The sequence below is a fragment of the Conger conger genome, chromosome 3 (genome assembly GCF_963514075.1).
Source record: "Conger conger chromosome 3, fConCon1.1, whole genome shotgun sequence".
NCBI classification, from domain to species: Eukaryota; Metazoa; Chordata; class Actinopteri; order Anguilliformes; family Congridae; genus Conger; species Conger conger.
Window position 1 is genome coordinate 5,261,697 of NC_083762.1, and position 18,128 is coordinate 5,279,824.

Below are 18,128 nucleotides of genomic sequence, written 5' to 3' on the forward strand. Positions count from 1 at the left end.
TTCACTCTCGCACCCTGATTCCAGAATTTGCGCTTAACTGTCACACCCTGAACCCAGAACTCCACTCTTAACTCTCACACCCTGAACCCAGAACTCTGCTCTTAACTCTCACACCCTGAACCCAGAACTCCACTCTTAACTCTCACACCCTGAACCCAGAACTCTGCTCTTAACTCTCACACCCTGAACCCAGAACTCCACTCTTGGCCGCTGGTGTATTTCTGCGTCCGCCCATTATACTTGTGTGTTTTATTTTCGGTTGTTGAGAGGCAGAACAGAGTTGCTTTTATTAGCCTCCCCCAGTTAATTGGTATGTGCTGTTTCCTGAGGGGGGCGTTGATGGGTTGAGGGCTACACTGAGTCGTCAGCCTCTGTCGAAATCAAGGGCAGTGTCGACTGTCAGCGTAAATAAGACCTAAATATAAACTCAAGGCCAGCAGTGAGTGTCCCCCTGTCGTCATGGAGAAGAGCTCATGAGTACAATAGGGGTCATATGTACTCTATCTCGGTAAGATGCACACTGTCAGAGTTAATTTAACACTGATATTTTGTAGTGCATTTGGAACTTATTGAGATGAATAAGTTAAAGAGGAAATGGAACAGGTTGCCGGGCCACTTCAGTTTCTGGTTTCCATGCCAACTTTTGCCCGAAATTACTTTATTTGCTTTAACATTTACACCACCTGACATTCCGGGCTACATTTCTCGTTAAGTACTTGAATGACAGCCGAAGACTGCTCTTATATGAAATTTCACTGTGATCTAAGCTACGCGTGAACCAGTGTTGGTGTATGCTGGCGTGGTGTAATTGTCTCATTGACAATTCTTTTTTATTTTATTTTATTGGATCTATGTTGACATCACAAGAAACTGAGATCCATATGAGGGCTTAGTGACTTGGGCCATTTTACAGCTGCAGGTATATTAACAATAGGCCCAGTTCATGAACTGGGTAATTTATCCTTAGTTTCACACTTAAAAAGCCACATTTAAAGGTACAATAGCCAAGATTTTGGTGTTAAAACATTGTTACCATTGTAAATCCCTTCCTATCGTTGAAAAAGGCTCACTGACATGTTGATTCACCCTCTGCCTTTATTTATAGTCCTTAAATTCAGGTTTCAAAATATGCAGTTGACGGGTCGGCACTCTGTGCCAAAACATCGTACAGCTGTACAATAATTCAAGCTCACTGGTTGAAAATTGGTTCTAATTGCCACTGTCAGTGGCGTTTCAACGTCAGCGTGTTCACAGAGAAGGGGGAGGGATAAACAGTGTCGTGGTTTGAGCGTATTTGTTGCTGCAATTCCTCTCTTGACCATTAGAAGTCCGAAATTACCTATTGTACCTTTAATACAGAGTTTAACATGCCCAAATAGTGTCCGCTGAATGTATATGGTAAATGTACTAAAATGTTTACTAAACGTGGCCTTTAATCAGGGTTCTTAATGGTGTTATTTGGTTGGAGGTAAACTCTGGCTCCGATTAACTGAACCCTGCTGCTGATGTTCTGTCGTTGGGCTGTAGACAACATCTGGAGCGACCAGAACCTGGATCCGGATTCGGACCTGCCCCCGGGCTGGCGAACGATCCGGGACAGCACGGGCACGTACTACTGGCACGTCCCCACGGGAGCCACCCAGTGGCAGCACCCCTCCTACAGCTCAGAGGAGACGAGCGGCGCCATCAGCGGCATTACCGCCAGCGGCCTCAAGGTGGAGCTGCTGAGAGGGGATTTCTACTATTGTCCCGGAGCTATGGTTGGGGGGGATCCGTTCCATTTCAATTCATGATTCCAATTCATGAATTTGGCGGCACGGATGGTGCAGTGGGTAGCACTGCCGCCTCACAGCAAGGAGGTCCTGGGTTTGAATCCCGGTTGGCCGGGGCCTCTCTGTGTGGAGTTTGCATGTTCTCCCCGTGTCTGCGTGGGTTTCCTCGGGGTACTCCGGTTTCATCCCACAGTCCAAAGACATGCAATTGCGTGGGTATGAGTGTGTGATTGAATGGTGTGTGTGCCCTGCGATGGACTGGCGACCTGTCCAGGGTTGTATTCCTGCCTTTCGCCCAATGTATGCTGGGATAGGCTCCAGCCCCCCTGCGACCCTGTTCAGGATAAGCGGGTTAAAGATAATGGATGGATGAGTGGAATTCATGAATTCAATTTCCAAGTTTTTTTCTCGCCACTGTTTCTTCCATAAGGAAGGTGTGTTTACCTCATACGCTATCTGGGGGCTTCGCTTCTTCCCATCTGGTACTGTGTAAAGTGTCTTTGGGACAGGCTGCTGTGAAACGCGCTATACACATAAAACTGAATAGAATAGAGTCCCAATCCTGGCTTGAGCAAAAGTGTTGCCTCTGACTTCATTTGTGTACGCAAGTCTAATATGTGAAATAGAGCTAGATACTAATTTACAGCCATATAATTGTCTAAATCCTGACAATTTGGGATTTAGGCAAAAATAAAGATTTTGTTCAATTTAAATATTTTCAAGGATATTATGTCATTGTTTTGAATGTCTCTTGTCATGTACAGTAGGTTTCAGCATGTTAGAATGCTTGGTTCTCTTGACTGAGACCAAAGATCCATGTCCCCTGTGGGGGAATGTTGAATTGACAGGTCTTATGAGGATATGTAATATTGACTAATATGGCAGCAATGCTAAGACTGCCACACAGCCAGTAATTATAGTGATCACTGCTGCTACCCCTTGCTATGATATGACCAGGAGGAAGTGATGTCATCTCTCTTCTCTGTCCCTCTTCCTGTGCAGAGCCTCAGTGATGATGGGGGCCACGGGTCCCGGGGGAGGGACATCGAGAGCCCCCTGGCGTCTGTAAATAACAGGTACCAGCTCTACCCCACACTCTTCAATGCCCCGCATGTCTCTCCTCTGCAGTGGGTGTCGAGGGGTGTTGGGGCCACTCTGTAAACCTAACTCATTTTACACTCCACACAGCCAGAACCTACTGTACAGACACACACACTCATGCTCCTACACAGACACAGACACAGACACAGACACACACACACACGTACACACACATATGCTCATACGCATACACACATATACGTACACACACACGCTCACACATAGGCATAGACACACACATGTGCTCATACGCACACACACACACGTATGCGCAGACACACTCATATGGAAACACACACAGGCTCACACACACTTGCACTCACACACGCACTCATACGCACACACGTACATTCATATGGAAACCCACACACGCTCACACGCACACACTCAAATAGAAACACACACACACGCACAGACACACCCGTGAACACACACACACACACATATGCACAGACACACCCGTGAACACACACACACACACACATATGCATACACACACCCGTGAACACACACACACACATATGCACAGACACACCCGTGAACACAAACACACACACACACACACACAGATCACTGATGCTGCTGTTCTCGGACCGTTAGCTACTCGGCACACTTGGGGGTGGGGGTGGGTAGTGCTTACGCAGGCTGGAGACTCAGCTAAATTAAAAATCACTCCAAGCTGGCCAACAATCTGTCAGGAGCTCTCTTTCCATACAGAACCAACTTCATTTGGGAGCCTTTAAACGGAAAACATGGAATTGTTCCAGCGTTCCCGGATCTTTCTCCTGGAAAGGACTTCGTCCTCCAGGATTCCGCGGTGACATTATTGTTCCCGCCATTGTCATGGTGCCCTTGGTGGCCGCCCATGCCTGGAGCGCTCACCACAGACAGGTCTCAGGGGTGGTTACCCATCAGGCCTCTCCCTGGCTGTGACTGTTGGATGAATTACTGAATGAATTACTGCCTTGTGTATATGGGGAAAATGTGGACAGTCAGGCCATCCACCGTGACAAAAAACCAAAAAAAACTTTGACCCATGCAAAATTATTTACACCAGACTAGCTGAAATTATAATTCCTCATACATGTTTTTGTCACCTGTGGTGTTTTGATTCATTTGAAAATACACACGCAAACAAAGACATGCGCATCACAACATGTATGAACACACATGCATGCTCACACACACTGAAACAAACCCCCCCCAAAAAAAATCACCAATGACATAAACTTTGATATGCACCTTGCGTTCATGGTTGATGCTAAGTTGCCCTGAAAATGATGACGTTAAGGAAACCTGCTAAACCGAGTAATCATTTGATTAATAATAATAATAATAATAATTTTCATGGTATGAAAAACATTCAGCTGTATGGCAGAGCTTTAGCCCTTTCGTATTAGTACGGCTGTCACTATCACAGCGGGACTTACGCTTGAGAAAATCCTCCACTGCCTGCTGCCCTCTGCAGAGGCAGATAGCACCAGAGACTGACACGCGGGCTGCTTTTATCGCTAATAAATAGGCGCTGGGCTCTGTCCCTGTGAATATGAATGAGAACGTCATAAATAATTCACTCTCACAGTGGCAGTTACTGGCGACAGATTTGACTGAACAAAGCAGTTGCTGACTAGTGCATGGACAAATTTACCTTCTATTTACTGTAATAATTATTGCAATGTTTTCTACCCACAGGCATTTATTTTAGATGAGAAACAGGTAAAGCTTTGTGTTGTGGTTGGCAGGCTTACCTTAACATCCTGGCAGAGATAATATTTCAACAACTATTTTGTCGCCATTCCTTTATGCGAGCAATAACACACTTTGGTGGATTCATAAAATAGCACCGACTGAGCGTGTTGGGAATGTGTCTGAGACGGGACTCCAGGATCTCTGCAAATGACCCCTGAAATACAGGCACATAGATGTAAACGTTAAAACCTTGGGCACGCGGTCGCATAACGGAAAGGTAAATCTTGAAAGAAATTCCTCGTCTGCCACAGGTTTGTGAAATAAAAAGCTTGCCGTTTCGTGGCCACACAGCCAGATTTCAGTGTGCAGGGGGAGGAGAATAAAAGGATCAATGGATTCATTGTTTAAATCCTCAAACACACGGCACATCTGCCACGAACCCAAGGGATCTGTCATTGCACGGGCCGGATTATAAATATACACGTAACCCTTATATTAGGTTTAGGGTTGATGTGACCCCATTCGGTGTTTGACATCTCTTAAAAACTAGTCAGCCTTATTTTTCATCTTGATACTGTATGCATTTTCCTAATATGGTGGGATTAAATTGCAGACATTAACTCAACATACTGCCATAATGCTGAGTGTGTACCAACTTTGTATGAAAAGGGTCATTGTGACCCCAGGCTCTGTTATAAAACGAACAATATTTTGGTACAGAGTGCCGGCCCATCAACTGCATATTTTGAAACCCGAATTTAAGGACTATAAACACAGGCAGAGGGTGAGTCAACACGTCAGTGAGCCTTTTTCAATGATAGGAAGGGATTTACAATGGTCTTGTAACAATGTTTTAAACACAAAAATATTACCTATTGTACCTTTAAAGGTGTCATTAAAATGTCAACATAATACAAGGGTAAGAAGAATAAGGAAGAAGATGTACTTTATTGAACCCCGTGGGGTAACGTGTCTTTTGTGTTTGACCCATCCTAGTTACCTAGGGGCAGTGGGCAGCCACGGTGCCCAGGAAGCAATGTGGGGTTAAGGGCCTTGCTCAAGGGCCCAACAGCTGTGCAGATATTATCGTGACTACACCGGGGCTTGAACCAACAACCTTCCGGGTCTCAGTCAACCACCTTAGCCAGGAGCCTACAGGCTGCCAAAATGCTTCCTGACGCCTCGTTTCCCCTTTTAGGAGACCCCTGTCCTGGCAGGAAGACTACTTCTCCCCCTGCTCTGACCCGGACTCAAAGGTACACTCATCTGCTTTACCTGTTTCACCTGCTGCTGTATGAACACAAACCAAGCTGCTTTGGCCATTTATAGCTGTGTGGATTCTTATTGTCACGCACCAGGAAGTCATGTCACTGAGCTACTGTACATTGCAATTTGGTCTCGTTGCATCAGACATGAAGGATGGAATATTATATGGTGAATGGTAAATGGTAATATTATATATTGTGTGTGAAGACAGCGGATAAACATTCATTTTGAAAATGGTCTGTCCTGTTCAGAAGATTTCTCCAAATGTGTGCCTTCAGACAAGAACACAACCATAATATTTGAGGTAGAAGCTCTGTGTATTGTGGATAAGCAAAGAGATAATGTCATCTAATGTAATGAAACACACGTCACTTTGTTTTTAAGGCAGGGCTGCCCAACCCTGTTTCTGGAGGTTTTCATTTTGACCGTAATATGGCACACCTGATGCTACTAACTTGCAGCTCAACGAGATCTCTATCTTTTGAATGAGGTGTGCTTTGTTAGGGTTTGAGTGAAAACCTACAGGACAGTAGATCTCCAGGAGTAGGGTTGGGCAGCCCTGCTCTAGCTGTTCAATGAGGTGCGCCTTGTTAGGGTTGAAGTGAAAACCTACAGGACGGTAGATCTCCAGGAACAGGGTTGGGCAGCCCTGTTCTAGCTGTTGAATGAGGTGTGCTTTATTAGGGTTGAGGTGAAAACCTACAGGACGGTAGAACTCCAGGACCAGGGTTGGGCAGCCCTGGTTTAAGGGGTTTGCACTTACATTTACATTTTAGTCATTTAGCAGACGCTTCCAAAGCCATTTACAAGTGCATAGGTTCTTCCACAAGTTAAAGCAACACATCCATAACTAGTAAAATACACATGAAGTGCTCTTCTAAACATACAGTCATCATAAGTGCAATTTCTTTTCTTTTTTTTTTGGGTTAGACAAGAGGGATAGGGATATCGGAAAGGGGGGGGGGGGGTAAATCAGGAGGGAGGACTAAGGTAGTTTGAAAAGGTGTGTTTTTAGTCTGCGTCAAAATAGGGGGAGGGATTCTGCTGTCCTGACAGTGATAGGCAAGTCATTCCACCACTGAGGAACCAGAACGGAAAACAGGTGTGAACGTGCAACTCGACTGCCAGGTGCTCGTAGTGAGGGAACCATAAGGCGACCAGAGCTGGCAGACCGGAGTGGTCTAGCTGGGGAGTAGGGAGTGATTAAGGATTGTATGTAAGGTGGGGCAGTCCCCTTAGAAGCCTGAAATGCCAACACTAGGGCCTTGAATCGGATGCGTGCGGCAACAGGAAGCCAGTGGTGGCCAATGAGGAGCGGGGTGACATGAGCCGACCTGGGCTGACTGGTGATCAGGCGGGCAATTATCATTTGGTGGCCGCATTATCAGCTCTGTCTGTGACACCGTCTGCGTTCCTGGCTGTTTGTGCTTCGCTCTGTGCAGTGCTTCGCGGTACGCTCCCTGGGCTGGGTGGAGATCCCGGAGGAGGACCTGGTGCCGGGCAAGAGCAGCATCGCGGTGAACAACTGCATCCAGCAGCTGTCCCACAGCAAGTGCGAGGGCCGTGACGCCCTGGGCGCTTGGGGGGAGGTGAGCGGGGGGGGCTGGGGTAAGGTCTGGGGCGATAGAATCTGGGGGTAGGTACGGGTCTGTTTGGGGGATGGGGGTGAGGCGGGCCAAAGTCTGTTGGCAATAGAATGTTTGGGAAAGTATCGACAGGACTGGAGAAAGGTGAGGAGGCGGGGTAGGATGGGGTATAGTAAAGTCTGGGGCAAAGGAATGTCGGGGTAATTATCTGCAGGACTGGCAGGAGGTAAGTAGGGGGGTAGGATGAGGTAAAGGAGGGCCTGGGGAAGTTTAGGGTTAAGTATGTGGGGGCTTTTGGAGAGCTGAGTAGTTAATCACTTCTACTGGTTGCATACCTGTAGAGTGATTGAACATTTGTCTTGCGTAACTTAAATAGCTGTGGAATTTATCAGTAGATTAGCTTTGATTTGGTATTGCTTGTGAGCAATTGTAGGCCATTTAAATAGGCGTGTCAGAGCGACGCTAGCGTATATTAGACTGGCGAAAGTTGTCCTTAGTCAGTAAGTGCATCATTCTGACCAGGTGTTTAATATCGCTGCGGGTTTTCCTCTTGACGCGGTAACGTAGATTTTTTTAAATTGCTCATTTGAACAGCAAGGGTTAGGGCTTGAGCCAGGTTGTTTGTCTATTACCTGTTAATCACTTCTACTGGTTGCATACCTGTAGAGTGATTGAACATTTGTCTTGCGTAACTTAAATAGCTGTGGAATTTATCAGTAGATTAGCTTTGATTTGGTATTGCTTGTGAGCAATTGTAGGCCATTTAAATAGGCGTGTCAGAGCGACGCTAGCGTCGCTCCGTCCCCGTTTGTGATGTTATGTTTCTCCCCATCCCAGTCTGCTCTCTCCCTCGAAGACCCCCCCTGCGACGTGGGCCTCCACGGCGTCGGAACCCCTCAAACCTCAGCTATCCCCCGCTGACCCCCTGTGAGGACTTTGCTGTCACAGGGGGACTATGGAACTGCCAGTCTGCCACTCGGAAGGCTGACTTCATCCCTGCGTATGCCTCCCTCCAGTCCCTACAATTCCTTGCCCTCACGGAGACCTGGATCACACCTGACAACAACGCCACTCCCGCTGCCCTCTCATCCTCCTTCTCCTTCTCGCACACTCCCCGGCCTTCCGGCCGTGGCGGTGGTACTGGTCTTTTAATTTCCCCCTCGTGGAAATTCTCTGTTCTCCCCCTCTCTCACCTGTCCATATCCACTTTTGAATTCCATTCTGTTGCAGTATCCTACCCTACTAACCTTTTCATTGCAGTTATCTACCGTCCTCCAGGGCCCCTGGGAAACTTCCTTGATGAGCTAGACACCCTTCTCAGCTCCTTCCCTGAGGATGGCACCCCACTGATTCTCCTTGGAGACTTCAACATCCACCTAGAAGCCTCCCAGTCTGCTGCCTTCCTACCGCTAATCCACTCCTTCGGCCTCTCCCTGCAACACTCTCCTCCAACCCACAAGGCGGGCAATGTCCTAGACCTTGTCTTTGTAAGGAACTGCTCATGCTCCAAATTCACGGTTACCCCTCTGCATACATCTGATCACCACTTCATCTCATTCTCCCTCCCTCTTCCTCCCCATCCTCCTCTCCCTCCTCCCTCCCACACTTCCTCAGCCCGCCGTAACCTCCGCTCCCTCTCACCCTCTTCCTTTGCCAGCACCGTCACCGCCTCACTCCCCCCTCTCGAATCCTTCTCCAAACTCCCCGCTGACTCTGCATCTGCCACCCTCCTTTCATCTCTCTCCTCCGCCTTTGACTCTCTCTGTCCCCCTGTCTCAAAGCCACCTCGCACATCCCCTCCCAGTCCTTGGATATCTGACACCCTCCGTACCTCCAGGGCCAGCCTCCGCGCAGCGGAGAGGAAGTGGGGGAAATCCAGAGACGCTTCCGACCTCATGACTTACCAGTCTCTCCTGGCGGCATTCTCTTCCGATGTCACTGCCGCCAAAGCAAAATACTATCAAACGCAAATTCAGAACTCTGCTTCTAACCCCCGGAAACTTTTCTCCATTTTCTCCTCTCTCCTCAACGCACCGCCTCCTCCTCCTCAGTCCTCCTTCGCTGCTGATGACTTTGCTGATTTCTTCGATGAGAAGGTCGCAGTCATCCGCAGATCCTTTACAACCGCCGCCCCCCTCACTGTGCCCTTCCCCCCCTCTAGGCCCATCCCTTCCTTTTCCACTTTCTCCCCCCTTACAGACTCTAATGTTTCTCAACTCCTGCTCTGCCACCGCCCTACAACCTGTGCCCTTGACCCTATCCCCTCCTCTCTTCTCCAAACTATCACACCTGACATTCTCCCATTTGTCACCTCCCTTGTCAACTCCTCCCTGTCTTCCGGCTGTTTTCCGGCATCCTCCAAGAGGGCCCACATCACTCCGCTGCTAAAAAAGCCTACCCTGGATCCCTCCATCATCCAGAACTACCGCCCGGTATCTCTTCTTCCTTTCCTTTCTAAAACTATAGAACGAGCCGCTTCTACTCAACTTTCCTCCTTCTTTTCTAACAACAACCTGCTAGACCCCCATCAGTCTGGCTTCAGATCGGGCCACTCGACAGAGACTGCGCTCCTCTCCGTCAGTGAGTCACTTCATGCCGCACGAGCAGCCTCCCTCTCCTCTGTCCTCATTCTTCTAGATCTCTCTGCTGCCTTCGACACTGTGGATCACTCCATCCTCCTGTCTGCCCTGTCAGCAACGGGCATCTGTGGCACAGCCCTGGACTGGATTGAGTCCTACCTCTCTGGTCGCTCCTTCCAGGTTGCCTGGGCTGGTTCGGTATCGACACCTCGGCCCCTCGCCACAGGAGTTCCCCAGGGCTCAGTCCTTGGCCCGCTTCTTTTTTCTCTCTACACTCGCTCCCTTGGCCCTGTGATCACTGCACATGGGCTATCCTACCACTGCTATGCGGACGATACTCAACTCTTCGTCTCGTTCCCGCCGTCTGATACGCAGGTTTCAGCCCGTATCTCCGCTTGCCTGAGGGACATCCAGAGCTGGATGGACAACCACCATCTAAAGCTCAACTCAGGTAAAACTGAAATGATATTCATCCCTGCTAATGCCTCTCCCCATCTGGATCTCTCCATTTCCCTCGGGGATACCACACTCACGCCGTCACCCAGTGCAAGGAACCTCGGCGTGGTGATGGACAGCAGACTGTCCCTTTCCGAGAACATTGCGGCGGTGACCCGGTCTTGCAGGTTCTTCCTATACAACATACGGAGAATCCGCCCCTTTCTCACCCCCTACTCGACCCAGCTCCTGGTCCAAGCGATGGTTCTGTCCCGCCTGGACTACTGCAATTCCCTCTTGGCTGGCCTCCCAGCGTCTGCCATCAGACCCCTCCAACTCATCCAGAATGCAGCAGCTCGTCTGGTCTTCAACCTTCCCAAATACTCACACGTCACCCCCCTGCTTACTTCCCTCCACTGGCTGCCTGTCATGGCTCGCATCAAATTCAAAACATTGGTGCTAGCCTTCCAAGCAGTTAAAGGGTCTTCCCCAGCTTATCTGCAAAAAATCATCAGACCCTACACCCCTGCCAGACCTCTTCGTTCAGCCTCCACAGGCCGCTTGGCACCTCCCCCTCTCAGAACCTCCACCTCACGCTCACGACTACTGTCTGTTCTGGCTCCACGGTGGTGGAACGAACTCCCCGTTGAGGTCAGAACTATAGAATCCCTCCCCACCTTCAAGCGCAAGCTGAAGACACACCTCTTCAAACAGCACCTCTCCCCATCCCTCCCTACCTCCCTGTGAACCTTAATTGTTGTCTCTGTGACTTGTGTATCAGTATTTTAGTTGGCTAGGTAAGCAGTGTTTGGATAGTTAACTTTGGTGACTTTTGCTCTGTTTGTTTGTTTGTTCAAAAAAAAAAAAAAAAAAAAAAAAAAAAAAAAGAAAAAAAAAAAAAAAAAAATTGGCCCTTGTCCTTATCTTTGTTGTACAGGTAGCAGTTGAAATTGTACTTACCTCTAGGGTCTTTCAGCGAACTTATCCCTGGTTATGGGTATGCACTTTGTTGTACGTCGCTCTGGATAAGAGCGTCTGCCAAATGCCAATAATGTAATGTAATGTAATGAGTAGAATGAGGTGAGGTGAATGCCTGGGCTAAGTGCAGGTGGTGGGTAGGTAGTAATGCAGAATGAGGTATTGGAGGATCTGGGGTTATATACTGCTACATTTACAAGCAAAGCAATTTACACCTCTGTCTCTGAATTGAAAACAGCATTCCCATCACTAGATTGGCTGCCATCACATCTCAGTTAACAAAAAGAGCCCTTGTAAAACAGGTTTTGAGGGAATTCTCAAATTGGCAGCAGGTCGGTATGGATTTTGCCAGGCTGTAATGTGATGATGATCAGAAGGTGGGACTCAGGTTCCCAGAAGGCCATGGGAGTCTGAGGAGATGGCTGGGACTCAGGTTCCCAGAGGGCCGTGGGAGGATGTAAAGATGGCTGGGACTCAGGTTCCCAGAGGGCCGTGGGAGGATGTAAAGATGGCTGGGACTCAGGTTCCCAGAGGGCCGTGGGAGGATGTAAAGATGGCTGGGACTCAGGTTCCCAGAGGGAGCGTGGGGCGGATGTAAAGATGGCTGAGAGGGTTGTGCTTTGTCCTGCCTCTCCTGCAGGGTCAGGACATGGTGATGATTCTGAAGAAGGACACCCTCAGCCTGGTGGACCCCATCGACCATGGCCTGATCCACTGCCAGCCAATCGCCAACATCCGCGTGTGGGGCGTGGGCTGCAACAATGGAAGGTGAGGCTGGGGGCGGGGCTATGGGAAAGGTTTTTTGTGGGGGAGGGGCCGGGGGTGTGGTTGGAGGCGGGGTCATTGTGCTAAAAGCTTGGGGATTGTGATAATCACCTACGACAGTAAGTACAAACATCACAGTCACACTTTTCCCTCACTGACAGTCTTGCTGTTTGCACCTGAGGTGAAATAGTACTAGAGCACATAGATAGTGAGAACATTTCATGAATGAGCATCCTCGGTGACGATCATTTCATAAGCACAAGTTGTTAAATTTGATAGATGAACGTCGTCATAAAAATGTTCCTAGCTATTTCCACTGAAAATCAGCTGAGAAATGATTATGCGCTCGCAAACGTATATTTCCCGATGCGATGCTGCAGTTTAGAGTACACTCTCTTGGACGAGTGACAGACCAGTGTTATGACAGGCATCTGGATGCCTTCAGTTAGGGTTCTTTGTGTAGGGGAACCGTGTTGTCTTGAGTAAGGTTTATCCTTTCGGGTCAAACAAGGTTTTGGTTTGAGAGACGTTCCAGCCGGAGGCAAAATGAATCTGGCACTGGCTATTTTCAGACGGGCTCTGGAAGTGCTTCTTGGGGAAAATGAACAGCTGACCCGACTGGGGTTTTGAGTGCAGTCTGGCTGTGTACGAGACAGCTGTGATCACACGTAGAGTGATTAGACGGAGCTGGAGAAGAATGGAAATAGCCAGAGAGCTCTCAGGGGGTTTAATTTAAAATGGAAAATACACTTCTCTGAGCTCATTCTGCTTATTTTGGATTTTAATCAAATCAAGCAAGTAGCTGGGGTGCTTTGGATTTAGGTGAATCATTTCACTTGAAATTACAACCAATTTAGTTGCAAACAAAATGAGATCCGATAGAAAGTAAATAAACATTACCACAGGCAATTTGGACCTGATTTTAAATCTATTTTTAACATTTAATTTTCCTTTTTTTATTGCCACCCTTGAAAAAACAGAGACAGGTAATCATTTTTTCTCCTCTCTTTCTCGTCTGAGTAGTTTTCTTTGACATGCCATTTGTAGTGAACCTTGCATGTAGTAAGTCTTGCATAGTGCTATTGGAGACCCGTTAAAGTCATTAATCGAGGAGTTAAATTCTGACCCATGCTTCATCAACAGTACCATACGTAATCATGGCATGTTGTTCAGTCTCATGAACAGTACCGTCCCTTTGGCCTACGGCATAAAAGTACATTGAACATGTACATTTATTTATGCCAGCAATATGACAGTGTTTTATTGCATTTCATGTATGTCTTGTGCATGTTGGAATTGGATATATCCTCCATTATTTCAGTTGCAAAGGTCTAAAGATCTGAGCAGGGATCTGTTTTGTAGTCAAATTCAGGAGGGAGACTGGCCTTACTTGCAGACAGTGGGTGCTGCCTTTTTGACAGAATGAACAAATACAAAGAGCTGTGCTACTCTATAGTCCATACATGTGCCCCCACATAAAACATTAAAGTTTTATGTTGAAAAATACATGTTTTGGATTTAAAATAGCAATAGGCTTTGTACCTCCTTGGCGCATAAACTTTAAAAGCCTGCCCTTTGTCAGTGATACGTAGCATTGATATGTAGCCCAACACAGCAAAGAGATCTGAATGATGATTTAACAACGGTATCAGTTAATTTAACAAGTTCACTACAACTGATGACAGTGGTTTATACACTCACTAGGCATTTATTAGACCTATTAGGCACTTTTTTGACTTAATGCTCTCCTGCTGCTGTAGCTTATCCACTTAAGAGTTTTAACTTGTTGCGTATTCCGAGAGGCTCTTCTGCATACCACTGTTGTAATGTGTGGCTATTTGTGTCACCTTCCTGTCAGCTTCGACCAGTCTGACCACTCTCTTTAACAACGCGTTTCTGCCTGTTGTTTTCAGCACCATTCTCTGCAAACTCTAGAGACTGTTGTGGATGAGAACCAAGGAGATCTGAGATACTGAAACCACCCTGTCTGGCACCAATAACCTTTCCACAATCAAAGTCACTTAAGTCACATTTCTTCCCCATTCTGGCATTTGGCCTGGAAAAACAACTGAACCTCTTGACCATGTCCGCATGCTTTTATGCATTTAGTTGCTGCCACGTGATTGGCTGGTTAAGTATTTGCATTAACAAGCTGGTGTTCAGGTCTACCTAATAGAGTGCCCACTAAATGTAGCTGAGTATCTCTCCCGTCAGACGAAGGGTTAGAGAGAGATTTCTGGGCTGAGTCCAAGGCGTTGAGATCCCTGCAGGTACTGTGTTGCTATGGTTTAAAATCACATGGGCGCACTTCACGATATCACTTCCCTTTGCAGAACTGCTGTTTATGTCACAATAGGCCCTGAGCACAAATCACAGTCGTAAAGAAGTAATTGCATGCCTGCCCGTGGGTCTGTGCCTCTATATTGGATTCCAGATAAAGGACCCTGTATTTTCTGGAGATGACGGACTGCCCAGATCAGTAGACAGGTTCTGCAAGTCTGCTCCAACCATATTTTCAGTGTGGAACGTTTCACTGAGACGCCAAATGAATTGGGTTTTTTTTATTTTTTTTTTATTGTTGGTGCCAAACGGGAAACTCATAAACTATTCTCTTTGACTCGAGTGCATTCTCTTAATAATTGAAAAGCTGCAGGAACTCTATTTGCACGTGTAAATGAGGTTCAGCCGTGCACTGTGTACATACTGTTTCCTCACATATTTTAAATGGAGATGCGTCAGTAGAAATGTGAATCATGTCTGTCACCCAAAAATGGAGCCAGACAGGATTTCGACAGAATGTTGGCCTATTGGCAAATTGGCAAATTGGCTCAGTTCACGGTTTGTTACTCGTTACTCATAAATAACTTTCAAAGGAGAGGAATTAGGCGACATGGATGGTGCAGTGGGTAGCACTGCCGCCTCACAGCACAGAGGTCCTGGGAATCGAATCCCGTTCGGCTGGGGCCTCTCTGTGTGGAGTTTGCATGTTCTCCCTGTGTTTGCGTGGGTTTCCTCCGAGTACTCCGGTTTCCTCCCACAGTCCAAAGACATGCAGGTTAGGCTGATTGGAGAGTCTAAATTGCCCGTGGGTATGCGTGTGTGAGTGAATGGTGTGTGTGCCCTGCGATGGACTGGCGACCTGTCCAGGGTGTATTCCTGCCTTTCGCCCAATGTATGCTGGGATAGGCTCCAGCCCCCCTGTGACCCTGTTCAGGATAAGCGGGTTCAGATAATGGATGAATGGAATTAATATCATTAGGAGTGGAAAATTAATGGTCAGATGCAAACAGGCCCATGTTTTTTTTTACTTGATATCCTAAGTACATCGCACTTGCTAAATTTTACACATTACCGATTTACACGATTGGGTGATTCTCTGAAGCCGATTTCAGCCAGCTTTACCCCAATCAGGACGTGAGCCTGCAACCTCCTGTGGGTACAGGGTTACTGTGCGCCCCAGCGCTTTGGCTTAAATAAGTAATAAACGGTCAAGAGAGAAACTGCAACAAACACGCTCAAACCACAGCACTGTTTATCCCTCTTCCTTCTCTGTGAACGCGCTGAAATTGAAACGCCATTGGCTGTTAGAAACAGTTTTCGACCAATGAGCTTGAATTATTGTACAGTTATAGATGTTTTGGTACAGTGCCAGCCCATCAACTGCATATTTTGAAACCTGAATTTAAGGCCTATAAACACCGGCAGAGGGTGAGTCAACATGCCAGTGAGCCTTTTTCAATGATAGGAAGGGATTTACAAATGGACTTGTAACAATGTTTTAAACACAAAAATCTTACCTATTGTACCTTTAAGCACGGGGTGGTCGACGCAAGGGTTGTTCCTCGGTCCCCGGCATTCTGCGTTCACCCTCTCTGTTCATCCCAGCCCCTGGGGGGGGGGGGGGGGGGCAGGGTAGGGGGGGCTAGCACTGCATAGATTGGGGATATATATAGAAGCCAGACTGTAAAGCCTCTGCCCTCCAGTCATCCGAGGGAAGCTACAGCTCACTGCAGCTCGAGGTCAGAGCGGAAATTAAAGATGGCTTGTTTACATTACCACCACCCCCCCCCCCCCCCCGCGCCCATCCCTCTGCCCTCTAAAAATAGACTGACCGGCGGTAGAGCCGCTGCCGGAGAAAGAGACGGACCGAGTCAGGAGGCAGTCCTGCCATCCTCCTCGCGTGCCTCCCTTCCTCTCACGGCTCCCCGTCACGGCCTCGACAGAACCCGCCAGACCCTATTCTGTCACTCCTTTAGTGGTCAATCACCGTTAAATTGAAGAGCAAAGTAGAGAAAAAAAAAAAGAAAAGCAAGGAAAAAAAATAAATCTAGCCCCAATGTTTACATATTCACTGACACATTTGCATCACTGAGGTTTCAAGACGGAACTTTGACTTAGGCGAACCATTGAGCCAAAGAGGTAATGAATAGAAATCAGTGATTTTCTTCTGTAAATATGAAGGAATCTGGTGACAGGTTGCTGGTATTACTATGTAACGCTGGGTGATGTTGCACCAGTATTTTTTTTTATAACTATTTATTTTTTTTTTTTCAATTTGGAATGCAAATACTTTTAGAAAAGTCTCACTTCAGGCTCGTTTTGCTGCTGGAATAAAATTAACGCGTGCGCATCACCTGACAGGCATGAACCTTTACAGTCTGAAGTGTGCAAGCTAGCCTGAGCTAGCGCTAATGTGCTGGAAGACTGCACAGCTTATTCCACAGACATAGGTATCCGAGCTGATGAGGGTTACCCTACCAAATTAATCTCTCCCTCCCTGAATGGTGCTGTGGCCAACCATGCCCCTCCCCAGACCTCCGCACATTTCCCTGGTGCCTGCCTGGATTAACCACTCAGGAGTTTTTGAAGCTGAGCTACTCTGCAATCGCAAGTGTCCTGAATTGTATTTCCCAAACGTTAAAGGTCCCATATTGTACACCTTTCCAGTGTTTTATTTCAGGTTCTGTGTGGTTTTTAAGTATAAAAAACAATCTCTATCCTGTTTTACATATCCCGTGATTCATCAGCGCCTCCCATGAGCTTTACCAAGAGGTTTACAGGCTTTTTTTGGTGACTGTGTCGTTAAGGCTCAAAGATGTCACAACTCCTAAGAGAACTAATTAAAATTCACATTTTCTTCAAAACGGATTACGTGGATTTTCTTGGGGGGTACTGTGCACTTTCACAATGTTTTTAAAAAAAATTTTTTAATCACATTACAAGGGAAAATGTCATTTCCCACAATATGGGACCTTTAGGAAGTCGCTCAATGTCATCAGTGTTCTTCACCGCTTGCCGGCTCATGCCCTTTACGCTGGCCCTCAGTGGCCCCTTCTCGACTCTCCCCTTTAGATGGTAAATGGCAGGCATTTATATAGCGCCTTTATCCAAAGCGCTGTACAATTGATGCTTCTCATTCACCCATTCATACACACACTCACACACCAACTGCGATTGGCTGCCATGCAAGGCGCCGACCAGCTCGTCAGGAGCATTCGGGGGTTAGGTGTCTTGCTCAGGGACACTTCGACACAGCCCGGGCGGGGGATCGAACCGGCCAACCCTCCGACTGCCAGACGACTGCTCTTACTGCCTGAGCCAATGAGACGACTGCTCTTACTGCCTGAGCCAATGAGACGACTGCTCTTACTGCCTGAGCCAATGAGACGACTGCTCTTACTGCCTGAGCCATGTCGCCGCCATTTAAGGCGAGGGCACACTCACGGGATGCCAAGCGGTCTTCTCCTGTCAGTACGGATCCACGTGATCGCCGCCGCTGTCGTTCATGTCCTCCCTCCGGGATCCTCGCACACCTAGACCCAACTGGACTCAAAATCTCAAATTATCTCTGCCAGAGTCGAATGATTAACCGCAGATATTTTTTTTGCTGTACTTGTACAGCATTACTGAAGAGGTCATTAACATTTATTTGACCTGGAAAACCCCATCGAGATTGA

General features: G+C 47.5%; 1 protein-coding gene across 1 annotated transcript in view; it reads left to right on the forward strand.

Annotated features, from left to right (window-relative positions):
• apbb3 (amyloid beta (A4) precursor protein-binding, family B, member 3) overlaps positions 1–18,128 on the forward strand; it is a 36,948-nt gene that overhangs the window by 10,240 nt on the left and 8,580 nt on the right. Inside the window, exons 2-6 of the mRNA XM_061236330.1 lie at positions 1,528–1,715; positions 2,775–2,848; positions 5,761–5,818; positions 7,271–7,417; positions 12,047–12,174. Coding sequence (XP_061092314.1) covers positions 1,528–1,715; positions 2,775–2,848; positions 5,761–5,818; positions 7,271–7,417; positions 12,047–12,174 — 595 coding nt within the window. The remainder of the gene's footprint in view (positions 1–1,527; positions 1,716–2,774; positions 2,849–5,760; positions 5,819–7,270; positions 7,418–12,046; positions 12,175–18,128) is intronic.